General features: G+C 42.8%; 8 protein-coding genes and 2 non-coding genes across 10 annotated transcripts, besides 2 other annotated features; 5 read left to right on the top strand and 5 right to left on the bottom strand.

Moving 5' to 3' along the window:
* Window positions 1-95: 95 nt before the first annotated feature.
* Window positions 96-3,389, top strand: KLTH0C11242g (KLTH0C11242p; the record flags this gene model as incomplete). Its single annotated transcript, XM_002552658.1, has 1 exon — window positions 96-3,389. The coding sequence occupies one exon, from the start codon at window positions 96-98 to the stop codon at window positions 3,387-3,389; it is 3,294 nt and encodes a 1,097-aa protein (XP_002552704.1).
* A 14-nt stretch (window positions 3,390-3,403) lies between these two features.
* On the bottom strand, window positions 3,404-4,387 carry SGT2 (Sgt2p; the record flags this gene model as incomplete). Its single annotated transcript, XM_002552657.1, has 1 exon — window positions 3,404-4,387. The coding sequence occupies one exon, from the start codon at window positions 4,385-4,387 to the stop codon at window positions 3,404-3,406; it is 984 nt and encodes a 327-aa protein (XP_002552703.1).
* Window positions 4,388-4,683: 296 nt separating this feature from the next.
* On the bottom strand, window positions 4,684-4,773 carry KLTH0C11198r. Its single transcript is given in 2 exon segments — window positions 4,684-4,719; window positions 4,737-4,773. It is a non-coding gene; the product is annotated as a tRNA-Arg (tRNA).
* Window positions 4,774-6,329: 1,556 nt separating this feature from the next.
* On the bottom strand, window positions 6,330-7,940 carry ALG6 (dolichyl-P-Glc:Man(9)GlcNAc(2)-PP-dolichol alpha-1,3-glucosyltransferase; the record flags this gene model as incomplete). The annotated part of the gene is made up of 1 exon (XM_002552656.1): window positions 6,330-7,940. One exon carries the CDS (start codon window positions 7,938-7,940, stop codon window positions 6,330-6,332), a length of 1,611 nt encoding a protein of 536 aa, XP_002552702.1.
* Window positions 7,941-8,067: 127 nt separating this feature from the next.
* On the bottom strand, window positions 8,068-8,985 carry KLTH0C11154g (pirin family protein; the record flags this gene model as incomplete). Its single annotated transcript, XM_002552655.1, has 1 exon — window positions 8,068-8,985. One exon carries the CDS (start codon window positions 8,983-8,985, stop codon window positions 8,068-8,070), a length of 918 nt encoding a protein of 305 aa, XP_002552701.1.
* Window positions 8,986-9,395: 410 nt separating this feature from the next.
* On the top strand, window positions 9,396-10,022 carry YPT7 (Rab family GTPase YPT7; the record flags this gene model as incomplete). Its single annotated transcript, XM_002552654.1, has 1 exon — window positions 9,396-10,022. One exon carries the CDS (start codon window positions 9,396-9,398, stop codon window positions 10,020-10,022), a length of 627 nt encoding a protein of 208 aa, XP_002552700.1.
* A 237-nt stretch (window positions 10,023-10,259) lies between these two features.
* PHO80 (Pho80p) lies at window positions 10,260-11,102 on the top strand (the record flags this gene model as incomplete). The annotated part of the gene is made up of 1 exon (XM_002552653.1): window positions 10,260-11,102. The coding sequence occupies one exon, from the start codon at window positions 10,260-10,262 to the stop codon at window positions 11,100-11,102; it is 843 nt and encodes a 280-aa protein (XP_002552699.1).
* A 1,292-nt stretch (window positions 11,103-12,394) lies between these two features.
* Window positions 12,395-12,522: a sequence feature (Centromere Klth0C).
* Window positions 12,523-12,792: 270 nt separating this feature from the next.
* On the top strand, window positions 12,793-15,000 carry RRP6 (exosome nuclease subunit RRP6; the record flags this gene model as incomplete). The annotated part of the gene is made up of 1 exon (XM_002552652.1): window positions 12,793-15,000. The coding sequence occupies one exon, from the start codon at window positions 12,793-12,795 to the stop codon at window positions 14,998-15,000; it is 2,208 nt and encodes a 735-aa protein (XP_002552698.1).
* An 807-nt stretch (window positions 15,001-15,807) lies between these two features.
* On the top strand, window positions 15,808-16,755 carry IZH2 (PAQR-type receptor; the record flags this gene model as incomplete). Its single annotated transcript, XM_002552651.1, has 1 exon — window positions 15,808-16,755. One exon carries the CDS (start codon window positions 15,808-15,810, stop codon window positions 16,753-16,755), a length of 948 nt encoding a protein of 315 aa, XP_002552697.1.
* A 107-nt stretch (window positions 16,756-16,862) lies between these two features.
* KLTH0C11022r lies at window positions 16,863-16,935 on the bottom strand. The gene has a single exon. It is a non-coding gene; the product is annotated as a tRNA-Thr (tRNA).
* A 58-nt stretch (window positions 16,936-16,993) lies between these two features.
* Window positions 16,994-17,236: a long terminal repeat.
* Between the last annotated feature and the right edge of the window lie 260 nt (window positions 17,237-17,496).

Raw genomic sequence — 17,496 nt, 5'->3', positions numbered from 1 at the left:
GTGTTTAGACATGTTTTACGAAATACCATCATTGGCCTAGTTGATCAATAGTCGGGGCTTTTAAAAGCGCGACCTTTATACGCCTGCGTCCTCACATGCCGTATTATTTGCCGGTGCTCCTTAACCCGCTCATAAATGCTGTCTTTAATTGTCCAACTCCCCAGAACTCACCTTTGAGAAAAGTCTTCACTCGAATAGAGAAACAAAGATTCGCACTAGTAACGCCGACACCTGAGATACTTTTAGAATACGAAGACCTTGAGTCTGGCTCATCACTCCAAGATCTTTGCTACTCAGCCAGTTTTGTTTCTGATCACATTCTATTATTAGGCGGTGGGGGCTGCTCACACGAAGAAGAGTACAAGACGCTTAGCGGGAAGACTATCACTTTGAGAAACCAACAAAAAGCGTTGTTCACAGGTGAAGGGTTCGATGCGAGGAGGAGATGCCAAGTTCTCGAAACCGAGCTTCTTTCCAACTTCAATGAGTACTTTCAAGGATCATCAACGTATCCAATCATACATGTTGATTTCCCCCTAACGGGCCGACTTGCCAGGCGAGATGAATGGCCAGGGTTTAAGGCATATAGATTTGCGAGTACTGACACAACATCTGCAAATAGTTCACTAGCCGCCTCTACTGAGCCGAAAGCTTCTTTAGAACAGATGCTTCGCGCCCACCCATCATATGGAGATAAGCTGAGTGCAATCATTAGAACCCAAAGAGCTGCACTCTCATCATCCACTTACAATGCAGACAACTTGGCTGCTCACTTCATGCAAACATGCGAAAAAGCGCTGGCAGCGATACAAGAGGATCAATCATTTCGCGCTTTTCCAAATCTTCGCTTACAGATTCACGAATACGTTGAAATGAATTTGTATGACGATTTTTGGGCCCAGTTAACTAACTCATTGAAAGATTCTGAGATCGAGAACCAAAGCGATTTTTCCATTCTGAGAAACATTTCTATATCTCAAGTTCCCTCTTTCTTATACCCGACCGATCGCCAGAAATTTGACATCCGATGCGTTACGCAAGTTGAAAAGAATCTCCGGGAGGCAGTCGAGTGTCTAAGAAGGTTGCCCGTCACGAACAGTCACTCCTCTAAAGCGAAAGTCATTGTTGAAACCCTACAAACGGTCTCTAGGAGCCTGGAAATAAATGATAAAGTTATTTCAGTTGATGCTGATACTTTGGTTAGTCTTTTGGTAGTAGTGGTTTGTCAAGCGGAGGTCAAAGACTTGAAAAGCCACCTTTTCTATCTTCAAGAATTCGCCAAGGATTCTAACTCGATAACCTTCGGCATATTAGCGTACGGCATGTCAACCCTTGAGGCTGTACTTTCATACTTCGAGAGTAGAGAGAAGTTGAAATTACTGGAAAAACACTGCTCCTCGAACGCGAGTTACTGGGAAGCTCTAGCGGATGGAAAACTGCCGCTTGGATCCCTGAATCCTTCTGAGGTTAAAGATATTCTCAGGACAAGAACACCTGCTGGTCTCTCGTGCCTGTCTATATGTCTCCAAAATAGACAGCCAAATCTTTTTTTGCACCTCGCGACAAAGTTTGAACATTGTTTTCCTCTGGAAGACCTTCTGAATGACGAGACAGTTGAAGGTTCTAATTTACTGATTCAAATGCTGGACAATGGTTGCAGTAGCCTTTCTGGGAACTTTATTGAAATGCTCTTCAGAAGTTGCACAAAGACAGAATTAGAATCCTTTTTGAACCACGTTAATAGGTATCAGCGGTCGTCTGGTCATTACTTGATGCATGCTTTGGACCTTATTGTTAAAGTCGGAAAATTCATAAATTGGGAGCAGCGCGACTGCAACGGCCACACGCCATTGTTTGCGATAATTCGCACTTATGATCACACAGATTATGATGCTATGGTGCTTGAGGCATATAAATCAGCGCGTCTGTGGTGCACTCTCAAAGGAAAGCAGTTCAGGCTATCAAAGCATCAGGATAATAAAGGAAACACTTTACTCCATGTTATTAAGTCAAACGTTTCAGTTGTACTGGACGATCCCCTAGTGAATGTGAACTCCTTCAATAAGAAAGGGCTCACGCCTATCATGGTTTATGCCAGGTATAACCGACTTGATAACATCAAATCGATTCTCAGGGATAAGCGGCTTATTATCCAGAAGTGTCAGAACGGTTCTTACTTGACGTGCTTTGACTACATAAAGAACCCAGTCGTTTTGGGAGAACTTGGCAAACATGCCTTTTTTCTCCCACAGTCATATCAAATCCGAGCACACAATATCAAATTCGAAGGGGATGAATGGGTTTTGTGGATGACTTTGGTAGGCAGCGTGCCAAACGCCCCAGCCAAAGTCATCCAGCGCTCCCTGAAGTTTATTCAGAGCTTTTTGATCTCCTTTTCGAAAACAAATTCTATGACTTTTATCCCGGCAGAGAGCCTTGCTGAAGAACTGAGTCTTCTCGCTAAAATGAAAATAATTTCAATCAACAGGCTTGAAACAAAGCATTTCTTGAGGAGGGCATCAGTAGTTCTTAGCCTGATATGCCGACAAGAGGAGTTCGAGCATATATTTAACAACCCAAGCGGCAGTTTAGTCAATGCGGCAGAGCATGTTCAAGAACAAGAAGCTAATAGCACATACGGTATGATTGAGCCCGAAGAGGTTGCAAGCATTCAGAAGATCATGAAATTCAATAGAACTGAAATTTTAGCAATAAAGTCAGGGGCGTTGATGTTAAAGAAACTGGCCATTTTTGGAATACTCAAAGGGAAAGACTTAGAACGCTCACACACTATGTTTCAATCTCATGGGAACAATTTCACTAAAATAATAGGGCGCTCAACTAATGTTTTTGGCAGCTTGAAACACTCGTTACCACAATGCGAGTTTGGTTATCTGGCGAATAACACAGCCCTTCTTGAGCTCAGCTCAAGGCTTTTAGTCCAAAAAATTGACAAGATTTTGAATCATGACATTCCGCATTGGTGGAAAACATATGGTGAGTTGGTGTCTCTTCGTCATGAATACAATAAGAATTTTCCAGATGATGTCAGACCCCGGGTGGCAGAAAACACTGGATTCATCAGCTCCTATATCGAAACGAAACGAGTGAGGCTTGAACAGGGACTTGTTGGCAGAATAAATCGCAGCTCGAAAAATCTATTAAGGTTCAGCCTGATGTTGAGAAGAAGTAACGAAAGCCTTGCTGTTGAGCTGAACAACTTCATTAATTTCAAGGCAGAGTTCTGGGTGTCAGCTACAATCAAGGAACATGCTGCTATGAACATAAAATGGCTGCAGGAACAGCTAGTATGTCTCGAAGAAGCGTTGTACGATTATAAAGACAAGTTCGCGTCCAAACCTGTAAATACTTTACATATTATACCCTAATTATAAGGCACCCTCTATTGCTTAGGACCCCCAAACATATTTTTAGCCATATCCATGAGAGCAGGATTATTCATCAAGTCTGCCATGCTAGGGGTACCACCACCTGACTGAAACTTGTCCGCCATTTGCTTAATAGCTGGATTGCTCATCATCTCTTGCATAGCATTGGGATTTTGCATCATTTGTTGAGCAGCCTGCATCACTTGAGGGTTTTTCAGCAGACCCCCTAGGCCGCCGCCTAAGCCGCCTCCCAGCATTGAGGCGATATCTGGGAAGCCGCTCCCACCAGCAGCGTCGGGACTTTCTGCATTGCTCGCGGCTGGCGCGCTCCTCTCGACATTCAGAGATTGCTCCACCTTTTTCATTGCGGTGTCATAATCTCTCTTCATTGCGTCAGTGGCATTACTGCCTTCGATGTCTAGCACCTTTTTGTAGGCATCGAGTGCTTCCTCAGGCCTTCCTAGCGCATATTGAGCAAAACCTAGCCTGGAGTAGCCTTTAGAGTATGAGGGGTTCACCTTGATAGCAGCCTCAGCATCTTCAACTGCTTCAGCGTACTTCTTCAACGAAGAATAGGCGGCAGCCCTGTTAGCAAAATATACTGCATTGGAAGGCAGAGTCCGAATGGCCTCAGAGTACTTAGATATAGCATGTTCGAAGTCTTTGGTAGCCATAGCCTTGTTACCCTCTAACTTCAAAGCCTCTGCCTTGGCTTTGATTTCGGCGTCCTCGACCGGAATGTTGACCTTAACCGGCTCTTGTTGGGTAGCAGTGGGTCCTTTACTTGATGCACCAACAATTTGCTCAAGGCTCTGACCTCCAAAAGATTTCTCAATTACGCTCGAAGCGGACTCTTTTTCGACTTCAAACGCCTCCGTGACACAGTCGATCGCGACATTAAGAGAATCAATATAGTCTTCTCCAATTTCTTTACCCTCAGCAGTACGGCAGAGGTAGTCAATGATGAGACTAGCAAGCTCTTTTTTTGTGGGATTCATGCTTAACTGTTGATAAGCTGTTCCTAATAATTGAAAATCCAACTGAACTTCTCTGTGATTCGTTTTCTCTTGATATAGTTAAATTTTCAAAAAAAATCGATTTGAATAGTGATTTCAAGTGGAGAAAATTCCAGAAGCCGAATATGAGCGAGTAGTCCTGAGTTCTTCCGCAAGAGGTCTTTCACTTAAGCGGAGGTCTTCGGAACGGCGCATAACTCTGAAACACCGCTAAGGAGGATGGGTATACTAACATTATGCTCTCAACCTCATCTCGGCGATGAATTGCAAAAAGAAATCTTCCCCGCCAGGAGTCGAACCTGGAATCTTCTGGTTTCAGAAGTGGATACAATCGTAGCCAGACGCCGTGACCATTGGGCCACGAGGAATAAGATTTCTTGAAAGAGACAGTATTACAAGAGCATTTTATTGCTTAAAATCATGCCGGAATCATTGGTAATCATCGCTAATCATCGCTGTGAGACGACAGAATAACATTGCCTGGCAAAAATACGGCAAAAGAAAAATGGAAAGGCACGGAAAGCGACGCTAGAGATGGTGATGATTATCGGTCGAGTTTTTCTCGGAGTTGACGATCGCCACAATATAATAGCAGAAGCTCAGCTTGGTCTCGAGCTTGTTTATACAAAATTGTTTATACAAAAAAGAGGCTGCCGCAAGCTCAACACGGGAAAATTTTGAAGGCCAGCAATAAGAAATAGCAGTTGAGAGCCCTTAATAAGCTAAATTGGGAGCTGCTGGTCACGGATTGTTTATAAATAACGGCTCTTCTTAGAATTATCATAACATTCTTTGTGCTAAATATTATGACTGCTGACGATTGGTGCAGCTTATAAATAAGGATTTGTGGTACAGATTCAAAACTTTAACCAGGACGTTATGCTGATTTTTTTTTTGTTTAAGCCGGAAAGATGACAAGACTGAACAAACCACCTCAGTAAAGCTGGCATCAAGTTTTATCTATTGCCTTCATCCTTTTCTAATAGCTTGACAACTATATACTCTTTACATATAATAGCCTTAAAAAGTTAATGAAGAAATGACGAGAAAACGGCTCTGTAAATAGGCGCTCTTTCCCGTATTATATTTTTAACATAACAAAACTTATAAGCGGCTATTGATGCTTATGCATTTTTAGGGAAAGAACGCCAAATAATTTCCTTAAAATTTGGGAGCAGGCCGGTAATGAGACAGGCGCGTCTTAATCGCTGCATACCTACTATATCGGTGGCTCCTTTCATGTCGTATGAAAATGTTGATTTCGAAGTATAATAATGACATTGTTAAATTCCCTTAACATAGTGTTTTTTCTCAAACTCTGACATAGAGACGAAGGGTATGCATAAGGCTTAAATGTTTTTTTGAGCCGCTTATCATTTCCTCCCTCTTAAGAATAATCCTCACAACTCTTTAGGTTATATGTCTATTTGACCTCATAGGAAACTGGTGTGATAGAAATCATTCGAATGAGTATAAGACCAGATTGCTAGTGATTAAACTGATGGATTGTTTTGGGTAGCATAGCTAAATGTACCCAAATAGGCTCCTTAATTCACGGGCGACCCTCGTACGTATAAGGCTAAAATAATAGCCTCAGCTTACATCAGCTTAACATCATCTCGAAAAAATAATTAGATGCCCCCTCCCCCTCCTCGGTTATTATGTCTTTCTTTATGTCTAACGTTGAGCGTTGATGAAGTGTACACTTCTATTTTGTGTTTATTATCTTGGGCGCCAAAAACGATATTTAAGAGAAAAACAAAATAATGAAACATGTGGAGAATTGGTCAAAAAATATGTGTAACATCGCCAACAGAGGGAATAAAATTCTGATGACGCGGGACCCTTCCCTTGGCGTGCCACCTCACAAACCCTCTGTTTGAGCTAAGTTGACCGAGATCCTCAGTTAATGACTATCACGAAGCTAGAGATCAAGTATGGATTTGTTTCGCATTGTAAACAGTTTATAATTGTTCCACAGCCAAAAAACGCTAAAACAAGTAAATCCCAAAGCGCAATTCATCAAAACCCACAGATCAGGCAACTTCGCTGGAGGCTGAACGAACAAGTCAAGAATATGGATGACGGCCATAACGATGTAAGATGTAATGATCAGTATCTTCCAAACAATATTGTTAGGTAGAAAACTTCTTCTCCTGTAAGTTTCGGCTACATTGCTCATCGATGGCCCGGGGGTTATGAAACCTGGCAAGAAGCGGGGTGTCACAAAGCTGAAGTTGCCAATTAGCCAATTGCTTAGGAGCATCATGATCCCATATTGTAAAGCGAGTTTGTCTTTTTTCAGTAAAGGCCACAAGGTAAATAGGGCTACATTGTTAATCCAGCTGACGATGGCTAACACATTCCAGTCGGTTGAACAAAAGAGCAGGGAGATAGGTAGTAAAGGCACTAAGATAGATTTCTCGTGGACCTGGAAACCGAAAAGGAAAAACGCCATTGAGCAAGCTGCTAAGCCGTAAGGAATCATGTGCTTCTTGGGGTAAAGCACCACCAATGCAAAAGATGGTAGAAAGCCTGCTGCTGTTGCAAATGTCGAGAGTTTTTGCAGCTGATCTTGTGTAAAGTTATCAGCGTATTTCACTATGACATTAGAAACGCACCAAAAATTGGCAACTTTATCTTCAAAGATACCCCGCGAAAAAGGGAAAATCCTATGAATTGACTGAAGCACATTCTTCATTCCACCAAAAACATAAAGGGGTGAAAACATGAGACAAAACGTAATTACTGTCGAGAGCGCAACTGACATGAAGCGGGAAAATTTGAAGGATGGTGAGAACAGTGATCTGCTAAGCAGGTACGCAAAAAAAATCGGAGAGTAAAATAATGCCATTTGTTTAAAGCAAAGAGACAACATAAAGCAGATAGCAGCTGGGCCATGAAACCCGTCCAACAGATTGTTTATGGCATACACTGTGAGCCCCAACATAACTGAGTTGTACTGGAAATGGCCATGGTCAATCAATATTAGAGAGGGTTGAAACAAAATTGCAGCAGCAGCAATGTACTGACCAATGGGGGATTGACGCCTCTTAATGCCAAACCACTTCGTAAAATAGAGCACAGCGGGTATATAAAGTGCTGCCTCGCTTAAAATCACCGTAAACCTCATATATGCCTTCAATTCAGGTGTCTCATTTCCGCGTGAGGAGCCAAGCGCGAACCACTCAGGGTTGAGTACAGAGCCTAGTTTGCCCAAAGCATAGGAGTGATAAGCTGTTAGAGGAGGGTAGTCAAGGCCCCAGTACTGAAGATCAAACCAGTACCATTGAGATAAGGGCAAGTTGGTTGTCAATTCCATCCAATGCCTTTGCGCTTCAAAGTCGCCATGCATCGGCACAGTGGCCTCTCCGGAGAATGAACCAAGTCCCACAGCACATCGTATGACCAAGGCAAAAATCACTATGACATACTCTGCGTAATATTGGTTGGCAACAGGCCTAAAGGGTGATAGAAAATCATACAATGGCGACGCAAAAAAGGATTCCTTCGGGAGTGATTTTCTTGCGTCCATGACAAGTTGACGTGCTACCAGCGACAAATGTTGGATTAACTCAAGTTCAGCCCGAAAAACCGCTATTCACTCGTTACTTAAGATCAGATCTTTCTGATCATTTCATCGTTAGCTAAATTATCTATATTCACTCACAAGATTCGATTTTCGCCACATCACTAAATACGACACCGCGAGCTATCGATGAGGACCAGCCCTGGGCTCGTTCAAAACCGTTAGTGCCACTTTGATAGTTTCCGATAACTTCATACATGTTTTGTTTGGAGGTTTCAACGAAAGGACCGTACTGTAATATAGGCTGGTCCAAAACTTCTCCCCCTATCAGTATAAACTCAGACTCCTCTGAGGAGCCGGACCCTTCCACGCGAGAGCCATCGGTGTTGAAAAAAACAGAAGAATACTGGGCAAAAGTCTTACCATTAACAATAACACTGCCCTTCAAAACGTACATAAACACGTTGAAATTGGAGGGAAAGTGTTGTTCAAACGTCGTACCTGGTTTACGGGTGATGTAATGATAGAAGTGAACTGGCGTATAGGCCAATTCACTCATTGACCCCACACCGTAGGATTCACCGCTTATCACGCGAACTTCAAGCCCAGCCTTTGGTTGGACACTTGGAATCTCATTATTGAGCAAGTCTCTGTAGCGAGGTTCGCAATCTTTGAGGTGCATCGGAAGATCGACCCACAGTTGTAGCCCCACAGAGGGTGCGCCACTCTCAAGCTCTACTGGAATTTCAGAGTGAATTATTCCTTTGCCAGCAGTCATAAACTGGAGGTCGCCCGGTCTTAAGACGCCTCGAGAACCCGTAAAGTCTTCATGCGCAATCATCCCGCCAAGAACATATGTAATTGTCTCTTGACCGTGGTGAGGGTGGTCTGGAAAGCCAGCAGGTGGTGAAACGTTGAAGTGGTCAAGCATGAGAAATGGCGTGAAATTCCGAAGTTCCTGGCTGCCAATGGACCTCCTAACCTTGGCACCAACTCCTTCGCTTTGTTCGAGAGCAGTAAAATATTTCAGGATGGATCGGGGTTTATTCATGCTATAATTGTGCCGAATTTGAAAGAGGGATTATTCCTTAAAACTTTCCTCACCAAAAGCCGTCCTTCATTCTGCAAACCTCGTTTTTATACTTTCTTTTAGAGATCCACAAAGCCTGACTAAGTTTGACGTAATTATTGACAAGAACTTTGTGATTCAAGTTATATGCAAAGCAGCACTTGAGATCATAGCTTATAATCTTGGTAATATAAATTTCGTGCATTACACATTACTCAGTCATCTACTCTCCCAGATAATTTAGTACTAACAAGTAAAGAAAAATTGAGTTAAACCATGTGACTCAACAAAAATATGTGTACCGTATATTTCAAGAATCAACATCCCTTTCCATCACTCCAAAGGTGACTAGAGAACTTAAGCAAAAGACAACAGACCTCGCTAAAGCAGACATGTCAAGCCGGAAGAAAAACATTTTAAAGGTGATTATATTAGGAGACTCAGGTGTGGGCAAGACATCGTTGATGCACCGCTATGTCAATGACAAATTCTCACAGCAATATAAGGCAACAATCGGAGCTGACTTCCTGACGAAAGAGGTAACTATGGATGGGGATAAAGTAGCAACAATGCAGGTTTGGGACACAGCTGGCCAGGAGCGCTTCCAATCGTTGGGAGTCGCATTTTACAGAGGTGCAGACTGTTGCGTATTAGTATATGATGTTACGAACGCGAAATCGTTCGAGAATATCAAATCTTGGCGCGACGAGTTTCTCGTGCACGCCAACGTGTCATCACCAGAGACTTTCCCTTTCGTAATTCTAGGAAATAAGCTGGACGTTGAAGAATCGAAAAAGGTTGTCAGTAACAGATCCGCTCAAGACATGGCCAAGTCTTTAGGGAACATTCCACTTTTTCTTACGAGTGCGAAAGGCTCTATCAACGTTGATACAGCTTTCGAAGAAATTGCGCGCAACGCATTACAACAGAGTCAAGCGGACGCTGATGCGTTCGAAGACGATTTTAACGATGCCATCAATATCCAACTTGACGGCGAACCCAGCTCATGTAGCTGCTGACCGTTTTTGTAATGCAAAGTGTAATATAACAGTACTGTGAACTGGCATCACAGGCCTTGTCTGCCCCCCGTAGTCATGTCTCATGAATCTTTTACATGCAGACATTGGCAAAAGGAGCTCTGTACGTCAAATATGATTATCAGTTTTAATAGTACACATGGTGCTCTGAAAAGTGATTGAAGCGATAACATTGTCACTTGCCCAGAACGCTGATCGAGGCAAGTCGATGCTACCTGGATGTCTGATAAAGAGTCGGGAGGCGCGAGTGCAAAGCACCCGGATCTTACCGAAGACACCAAGCCAGACACGGGGGAAGATCCGGTACCGGAAGTCGCTCTTCCAAACGACTTCAGTCAGTGTCCGAGAACAGACCTTGTTATTCTGATTTCGCGAATGCTGTCGTTCCTTATCCGAATCAATGATTCAATACCTAAGGATAATTCTAGCGAACTAACTAGGTTCCATTCGAGGGTACCGCCACAGATTTCAGTATACGACTACTTAATGCGTTTAACTAGGTACTCTTCATTGGAGCCTGCCGTCCTGATTGCGTCCGTGTACTACATCGATTTACTTTCCGCTATGTATACAGCTTTTTCGCTGAATTCATTAACTGTGCACCGCTTCCTCCTCACAGCCACAACAGTTGGCAGCAAAGGCTTATGCGACTCGTTTTGTACCAACAGCCACTATGCCAAAGTGGGGGGTGTTCAATGCAGCGAACTGCATGTTCTAGAAAGCGAGTTTCTTAAGCGTGTCAACTACCGAATTCTCCCGCGAGATGACAATATCCTAAACTGCAAAGCCGAACGACGAGAAGGATTGTTTGTCACCGCAACTTATGCGAAAGAGAACCGTGGTCCTAACAATGGCTTCAATGTACTGGACACCTACTATCAGAAAATAATAGAAATTGTTGGCAGCTATGATTCTTCTCCCGACAAGACAAAAAGGGCCCACTACGTTATGAAGACGCCGCCCGCACCACGCGAAGCCGAAGCTCCAAAAAAAAAGAGGGCCCACGAGGAGAGCGAATCTGCAGGGAGCCAGGCCAGTTCTTCTTGCAAGAAACCGGCGTAAGCTCTGAGCCTGTTAAAGCCTAGTAATGAGAACGCTGCTAGACGCGAACCAATCGTGCTCACTAAGAGCTTCGTGCGCTCTCTTAACAAGATGCATGCGCCAGAGCTCACATTGAAATACTCTGCAGGTTCATCAAAAGGTCTTGGTGTCTTGCTCAAAGTTCAACAAAAATAGGTTTTTACTAGTCGTGGGCGCCCTGCGCGAGGCCAGCAGGACAACGGGCGATAAAATACGAGCGGCGAATGTGTCACATGTTCCAAGAGAATAACCAGCAAACAGCCTTTAAGCATTTGGAATGTTTATAGGATTTTTCATTATTGATTGAGACAGCCTTTTGATTGTTGAACGTTGGGAACGAAGGGTCAAGTTTGGGACCAAACACACAGAATCTTTTTTGTTGATGGAGCGTGTATCACTGTACTCATTGATAAATGTCTCTCTTGGTTGTAAACTTATTCACTTGTCGCTTACAACTTCGGCTCATGAACGAAAAAAATGAAATTCAGTAGTAACTCCCCAATTGATGAAGCTTGATATTCTGGCTGGAATAGCGCTAGGACGTGCTCATGAGTTGAGTGTAAGGCTCCATTGTGGCTGAAAAGTTTCCTCCCTTTCCCCAGAAGAGCGTCCCATTTGAAAAATAGGTTGGGTTAAATCAGTAAACAGGTATTACCACTTGTTTGAAAGCTATGGATACAAATATTGATAACGTACTCTAGAAAGTGCCTGAAATGACTCAGATCAGATTCCTTCGTTAGTGTATTTCGAAACCTAATGTGTTTCGATAAATCAATTTTAAAAGCTTCACATTTAGCCACCAAGTTCTGCAGCGAGGCTGTGTCATGGTCCAAGAGCCGGTTCCGCATTGCTCAGGGACCACGCTGAGTTCCGAGAATGACCTCCTGTTGAGGTAAGTCAATTTTAGCCTTCTCAAAGTGCACGATTTAATTAATTTGAAGGAAGCAAGAACTGTTGCTTAAAAAGAGTTAATAGTTTCATATTTTGGAACGAATAGACCATTGAATAATTCAAACTTTGAAGTCGAAAACGGACTGCTATAAGCGACTAAATCGCGGCCAAACAGAAATATACATACCTTAGTAGTTTAAAGTTGGCTAAGAGAGAACAGTCAAAAGTTTCATGACTGGAGAGATTAGCATAGAATAGGTATAATAAAAAAAGGGATATCCACCCAGAAGGATCCGAGCCTATATCCAACTTTTAACTCCTCAACTCTCAAACAACAAGAACGCAGAATAGTTAACAAATGATTATCCAACAACCATTTTAATATTGTGTCTTCGGAACCCATATACAATTTAATAAACAGCTTTCCTAATCTTAATTGCATATAAAATATAAAAATAATACAACTTAAATAGAAAATAAAAAAATATTTTAATAATTTGGATCAGCTGATGTTTAAAATATTTCATTATAAATAGGGCTTTTTCTTTTAAATTTATTTTACGTTTTTTTTTTTTCGGTGCCTTTGACGAACGCTATACTGTTTTCATACGACTAGGTCTTCCTAATAGCACTCCCCGCATGTATTTTCTCGTTAGCCAAACTACTATGTTACCCGGAGGTTGATAATTTGAAAATTTTGAGATGCCTTTTAGTTGTAGCGGTTAAGACCATTTATCATCGCAGATTGAAACCGCATCCTCAAAGCTTATTGTCACACGAAATGGCCCAAGCGCATGGAAGCGAAGATGGTTCAGTATTGAATCAAGTCATCGCTACAATCCGGGCATCTTCAGCGGTGACTGCACAAGATGTTAGTTTCTACAAAAACCTTGATCCTTCTATTGCAACTTCTGTTAATAACATATCCGCTCGTCTTTTAGGCCTGATTAATGACATTTTGTTGTCGGTTGACGAAAACAATGATATCATTGAACAGGGTTCTGAGGGACTGGAAAGCGCTTGGAGTAACGTTGGCGAGGTAATGGACCTTCTCTTCGAGAAATCAGAACACGCTCTGGCTGCAGGTGAAAAGAGGGATAACGGAGAATTGTCAAAAACCGTGCAATACCTTGATGATTCACCATCTCTCCATGATGGTGCGCCAAAGAAGATTTTAAAGCCTCAACTGTTATTCAAGCGGCCAATAGATAATTCCGAATCACATCCTTTCAAACCTCTTCTCAAGAAGAAGCCTCACGCTCTGCGGAGCCTGGACGAGAGTTTGAGGCTTACTGCAGAGCAAGAAGATGTACCTGCACACTATCCTCAGCCTTACGAATACGAAATTGATCATCAGGAATACAATGAATCCGTGTTGCAAATTAGCGAGCCCGTTCCTTCTTTACCTTGGGACGAAACAGAAGCAGAATGGGTGGATAATACAGACGCTCTGAAACTGATGCTCAATGAATTGCTACTAGCCAACGAGATAGCTATCGATTTAGAGCATCATGATTACAGAACATACTATGGAATCACTTGCCTAATGCAAATTAGTACACGAGAAAAAGACTGGCTGATAGATACCATCGCTTTAAGAGATGATCTTTGGATACTGAATGAGGTTTTCACTGATCCAAAAATAACTAAAGTCTTGCATGGCGCTTTTATGGATATCATATGGCTGCAACGGGATTTAGGCCTATACATTGTCAGCTTATTTGACACTTATCATGCTTCCCGGCTTTTAGGATCCCCAAAGCATAGTTTAGCCTATTTGCTTGAAAGATATGCTCATTTCAAGACTTCAAAAAAGTACCAGTTGTCAGATTGGAGGGTGAGACCCTTACCCAAGGCTCTGAAGGCGTACGCGAGAGCTGACACGCATTTTCTCCTGAACATTTATGACAACATGAGAAATTCACTAATAGAACAAAACAAACTTTCTCAGGTGCTACATGACTCCAGAAATGTCGCTAAGCGAAGATTCGAGTTTACAACGTTTAGACCAAAAATTGTCACTTCTCATGTGTTTTCCCCCATCGAAAGGGAGGACCCTTGGAGGACGCTCATGTTTCAATACAACATACCTCAAAGTAAGAGCCTTCTCGTTAGAAGATTATACGAATGGAGAGATATGGTGGCAAGAAGAGACGATGAATCTCCAAGATACGTCATTCCAAACCAGCTTCTGGTCTCGCTGGCTGTGAACGCCCCTACAACTCCAGCATTGATTATGGCCACGAGTACTTTCGTCACGGAACATATACGGCAGAACGCTAAATCACTAGCGCTATTGATCAAAAAGTCCCTAGAATCGTCTAGTAATGAATTTGGCCAGTTACTAAATTCTGCTAACACCGTACAGAACAGCAGTCCAACGAAGATGTCTTCAGAAGACATTGAGAAAAACTCTCGGATGTTTGAAAAGTTTTTAGAAGATTTCTCTTACGAAAAAGCAGCCGATTGTGGCATTAGTTTGGGATCCTCTCTTTTTCAAAAGAAGTTTGTTCCTTGTGAAGAATACGTTTCTTACCAAGAAAGCCGCGCAAGCCTCGTCGACCACAACTCGCTTGAAAATCGAAGACACCAAGTTTCAAAGAAATACGAGGCCGAACGCGACATCGCCAGACCGCAGGTCCATATTAGGGCCGCAAGCTCACATGCTGTATGTGACAAGGAGGCGGGCGCAGAAGACAATGAAAGCGCAGAGGAGGAAAACAAAGCACGGAAGGAAGAAATGGACGAGGTAATTGTATTGAAGCAGAGGAAGACTTTGGCAGACAAGGAGCAACGTGCAGTCGACAAAGCAACTCCTTCCATAGAACCCTTAGACTTGCAATCTGCAAGGAAAATCCTAGAAGCACCCAGTAACAACGTTAGGAGGCCTAAGAAGAGGTTTGATCCATATGCTACCCTGGCGGCTGGCCCCCCTAGCGTCAAGAAAAGAAAAAAAACCAAGGGGCTGCAGAAGTCGTTTAGGGGCTAAGGCTATTACTAGTCTAAGATAATAATAAGATCAGTTAGAGATTTTGCAGTCATTTTCGTTTTGTTTTCTCAAGTTACTACTGCAAGTTGTGTTATTGTCTGGCTTATTTAAGAATTGTGCGCTATCATTCACCTATTTCAGCGCATGCAGGCCAATTGTTCCATGGTACTCATGTCACTCGTTTTGCTGGGGTCATTATAGAAATATCAGCACCGTTCATAACCTTTAAGCCACGAGCATTTAGGGTAAGTAAAATCAAATTGCTAAAGCAGGGCTTTTTCCTAATTTCCTTGTTGTTCTTGGTCGTTCCTCAAAATTGACATCTCAGTCTCATATGATGACCATTTCGTAGTTGTCCTCACGATAGCGGAATTTTCAGTTGTGGTACACAACTTTGTTGAATACCGAAATAATGGTGGACTACGTACTATGTGCACTTCTTTCCTTTTCCAGATGATTTCATTCAAGGATGGACAAGACCAAAGAATAAAGCGGGATTAAGTAACTTTGCTAGCCACGAATTCAGCAATGCCCTAATTTTACCAAAGCAAAATCCGTCGGACGGATAACTGTCGCGCACTTCCTTATTACGTTTGATCGTCATAATCTTCCTTTCTCTATAGATTTAAATTTTTCCCAACAAAATTCAAGATTTAGTGTCTTTAACGTATTTCACACAAGAGGCTGCAATGACACTATACGACAGCCTTCCAAATCAGAACCGATGTCAATCGCTCCTCTTTCACCCCCCAAAATACCATTAAGACACTTCGGACTGAAGGTTTCGATTAAAAGTTTCCCATTGTAATGGAACAGGGCGGCCTCACTCAGCGAAAACCCGTGGAAGTCGAGCTACACCATAGGATGGTTGAGGAGAACTCCTCGCTTCTCAAAGACTCTAACCTCAAGCAGAGGACCAAGAGAAGACTTTATACTTGGGACGAGATTCCTGAATGGCAGAGAGACAATGAGCACATAGTCGGTGGCTACATCTTAGAGACGAAGAGTACCTGGGAGTGTCTGAAGAGTCTGCTTTACCTCCATAATGAGTCTGTGAACATCTATACTCACCTGTTACCAGGATGGTGCTTCCTCCTCGTGGCTGTGTTTAACCAGGTCGTGATTGAAAAATTCGAAACTACGAGACTCATAGACTACGTGATGATTGACCTCTTCTTTTTGGGAGGGTTCACATGTCTGATGATGAGCAGCGTTTTTCATTGCTTCAAGTGCCATTCACTGCCGGTAGCTATTCTCGGAAACAAACTCGATTATTTGGGAATTGTCGCCCTTGTAGTGACGTCCATTGTTAGCATCCTTTTTTATGGCTTCCATGATTATGATCTATACTTTTGGTTGTTTTCCGGTCTTACAATGGCGTTTGGCCTTGCCTGCGCAACAGTATCTCTGAGCAACAAGTTTCGGTCCAGGGAATGGAGGCCTTACCGGGCGTCATTGTTTGTCGCCTTTGGACTTTCAGCGCTTCTCCCAGTTATCGCAGGTGCTTTGCATTATGGGCTTAAAGAGACATGGACGAGGATTCAATTAGAGTGGGTACTGCTTGGAGGAGTTTTTTATATCTTAGGTGCGGTGCTCTATGGAATTCGGTTTCCAGAAAGAATGGCACCCGGATGCTTTGATATCTGGGGCCATTCCCATCAACTTTTTCATATCCTCGTCGTGGTCGCGGCTTTGTGCCATTTGAGGGCACTTCTGGGCGCTTATAAACTGTTTCATCACGTCAAAGTAGTTTGATATTATGCATTTATTATAGACACACCAATACAAGCTTCAAAGTTCGAAATAGAAGCATCTGTGTTCATTACAGGGATGTATGAAGAGGTCAACAAATATGCAAAAAATGCTTCCAACCAGATTTGAACTGATGATCTCCACATTACTAGTGTGGCGCCTTACCAACTTGGCCATAGAAGCTTATCTGGTAGAGAGAGAGTAAATGACGCCATTTCAGCAATAGTTAAAATGTCCTCTGTGTCATAAAACAATAATGGAACAAGGACATTCTGAGACAATGAAGGAACAACACCAGAGATAATGAGGCTTGCTCTAGGTCTCCGGATCTATAACCAGAAGAACTACTGCACCCAAGGCTCAGTATGAGATTAAGTAGAACAAAGGAAGAAGGTGTCCTCGCATAGAAGAATAGTCGCGACTGTATAGAGGCTACTAACCGCCAACTTCATCATAATCTAGAAGCTCATAATAACATACGACACTCTGTCACTGTCATGAAAGCATAGTGTAACAAGGAAGTTTTGAGACACGGGAGGAATTGCACCAGAGATGGTGAGGAGCGCCAGAGATAATCAGGCTTGCTATAAGCATTCAGATCTTTAACTATAGGTACTACTAGGCTCCAGGCCTAGCATGAGATTAAGTTGAAGTCAGAGGAACAAGGATCTTTGGAAAGAGTAACCATAATCATATCGAGCCAACGAAGCGCCAGCTTCATATAGTCCGGAGCTCCATAATACG

Source organism: Lachancea thermotolerans (genome assembly GCF_000142805.1).
Source record: "Lachancea thermotolerans CBS 6340 chromosome C complete sequence".
Classification (NCBI taxonomy): domain Eukaryota; kingdom Fungi; phylum Ascomycota; class Saccharomycetes; order Saccharomycetales; family Saccharomycetaceae; genus Lachancea; species Lachancea thermotolerans.
The sequence above is the reverse complement of the archived record's forward strand: the minus strand, read 5'-3'. Positions and strand labels throughout refer to the sequence as shown.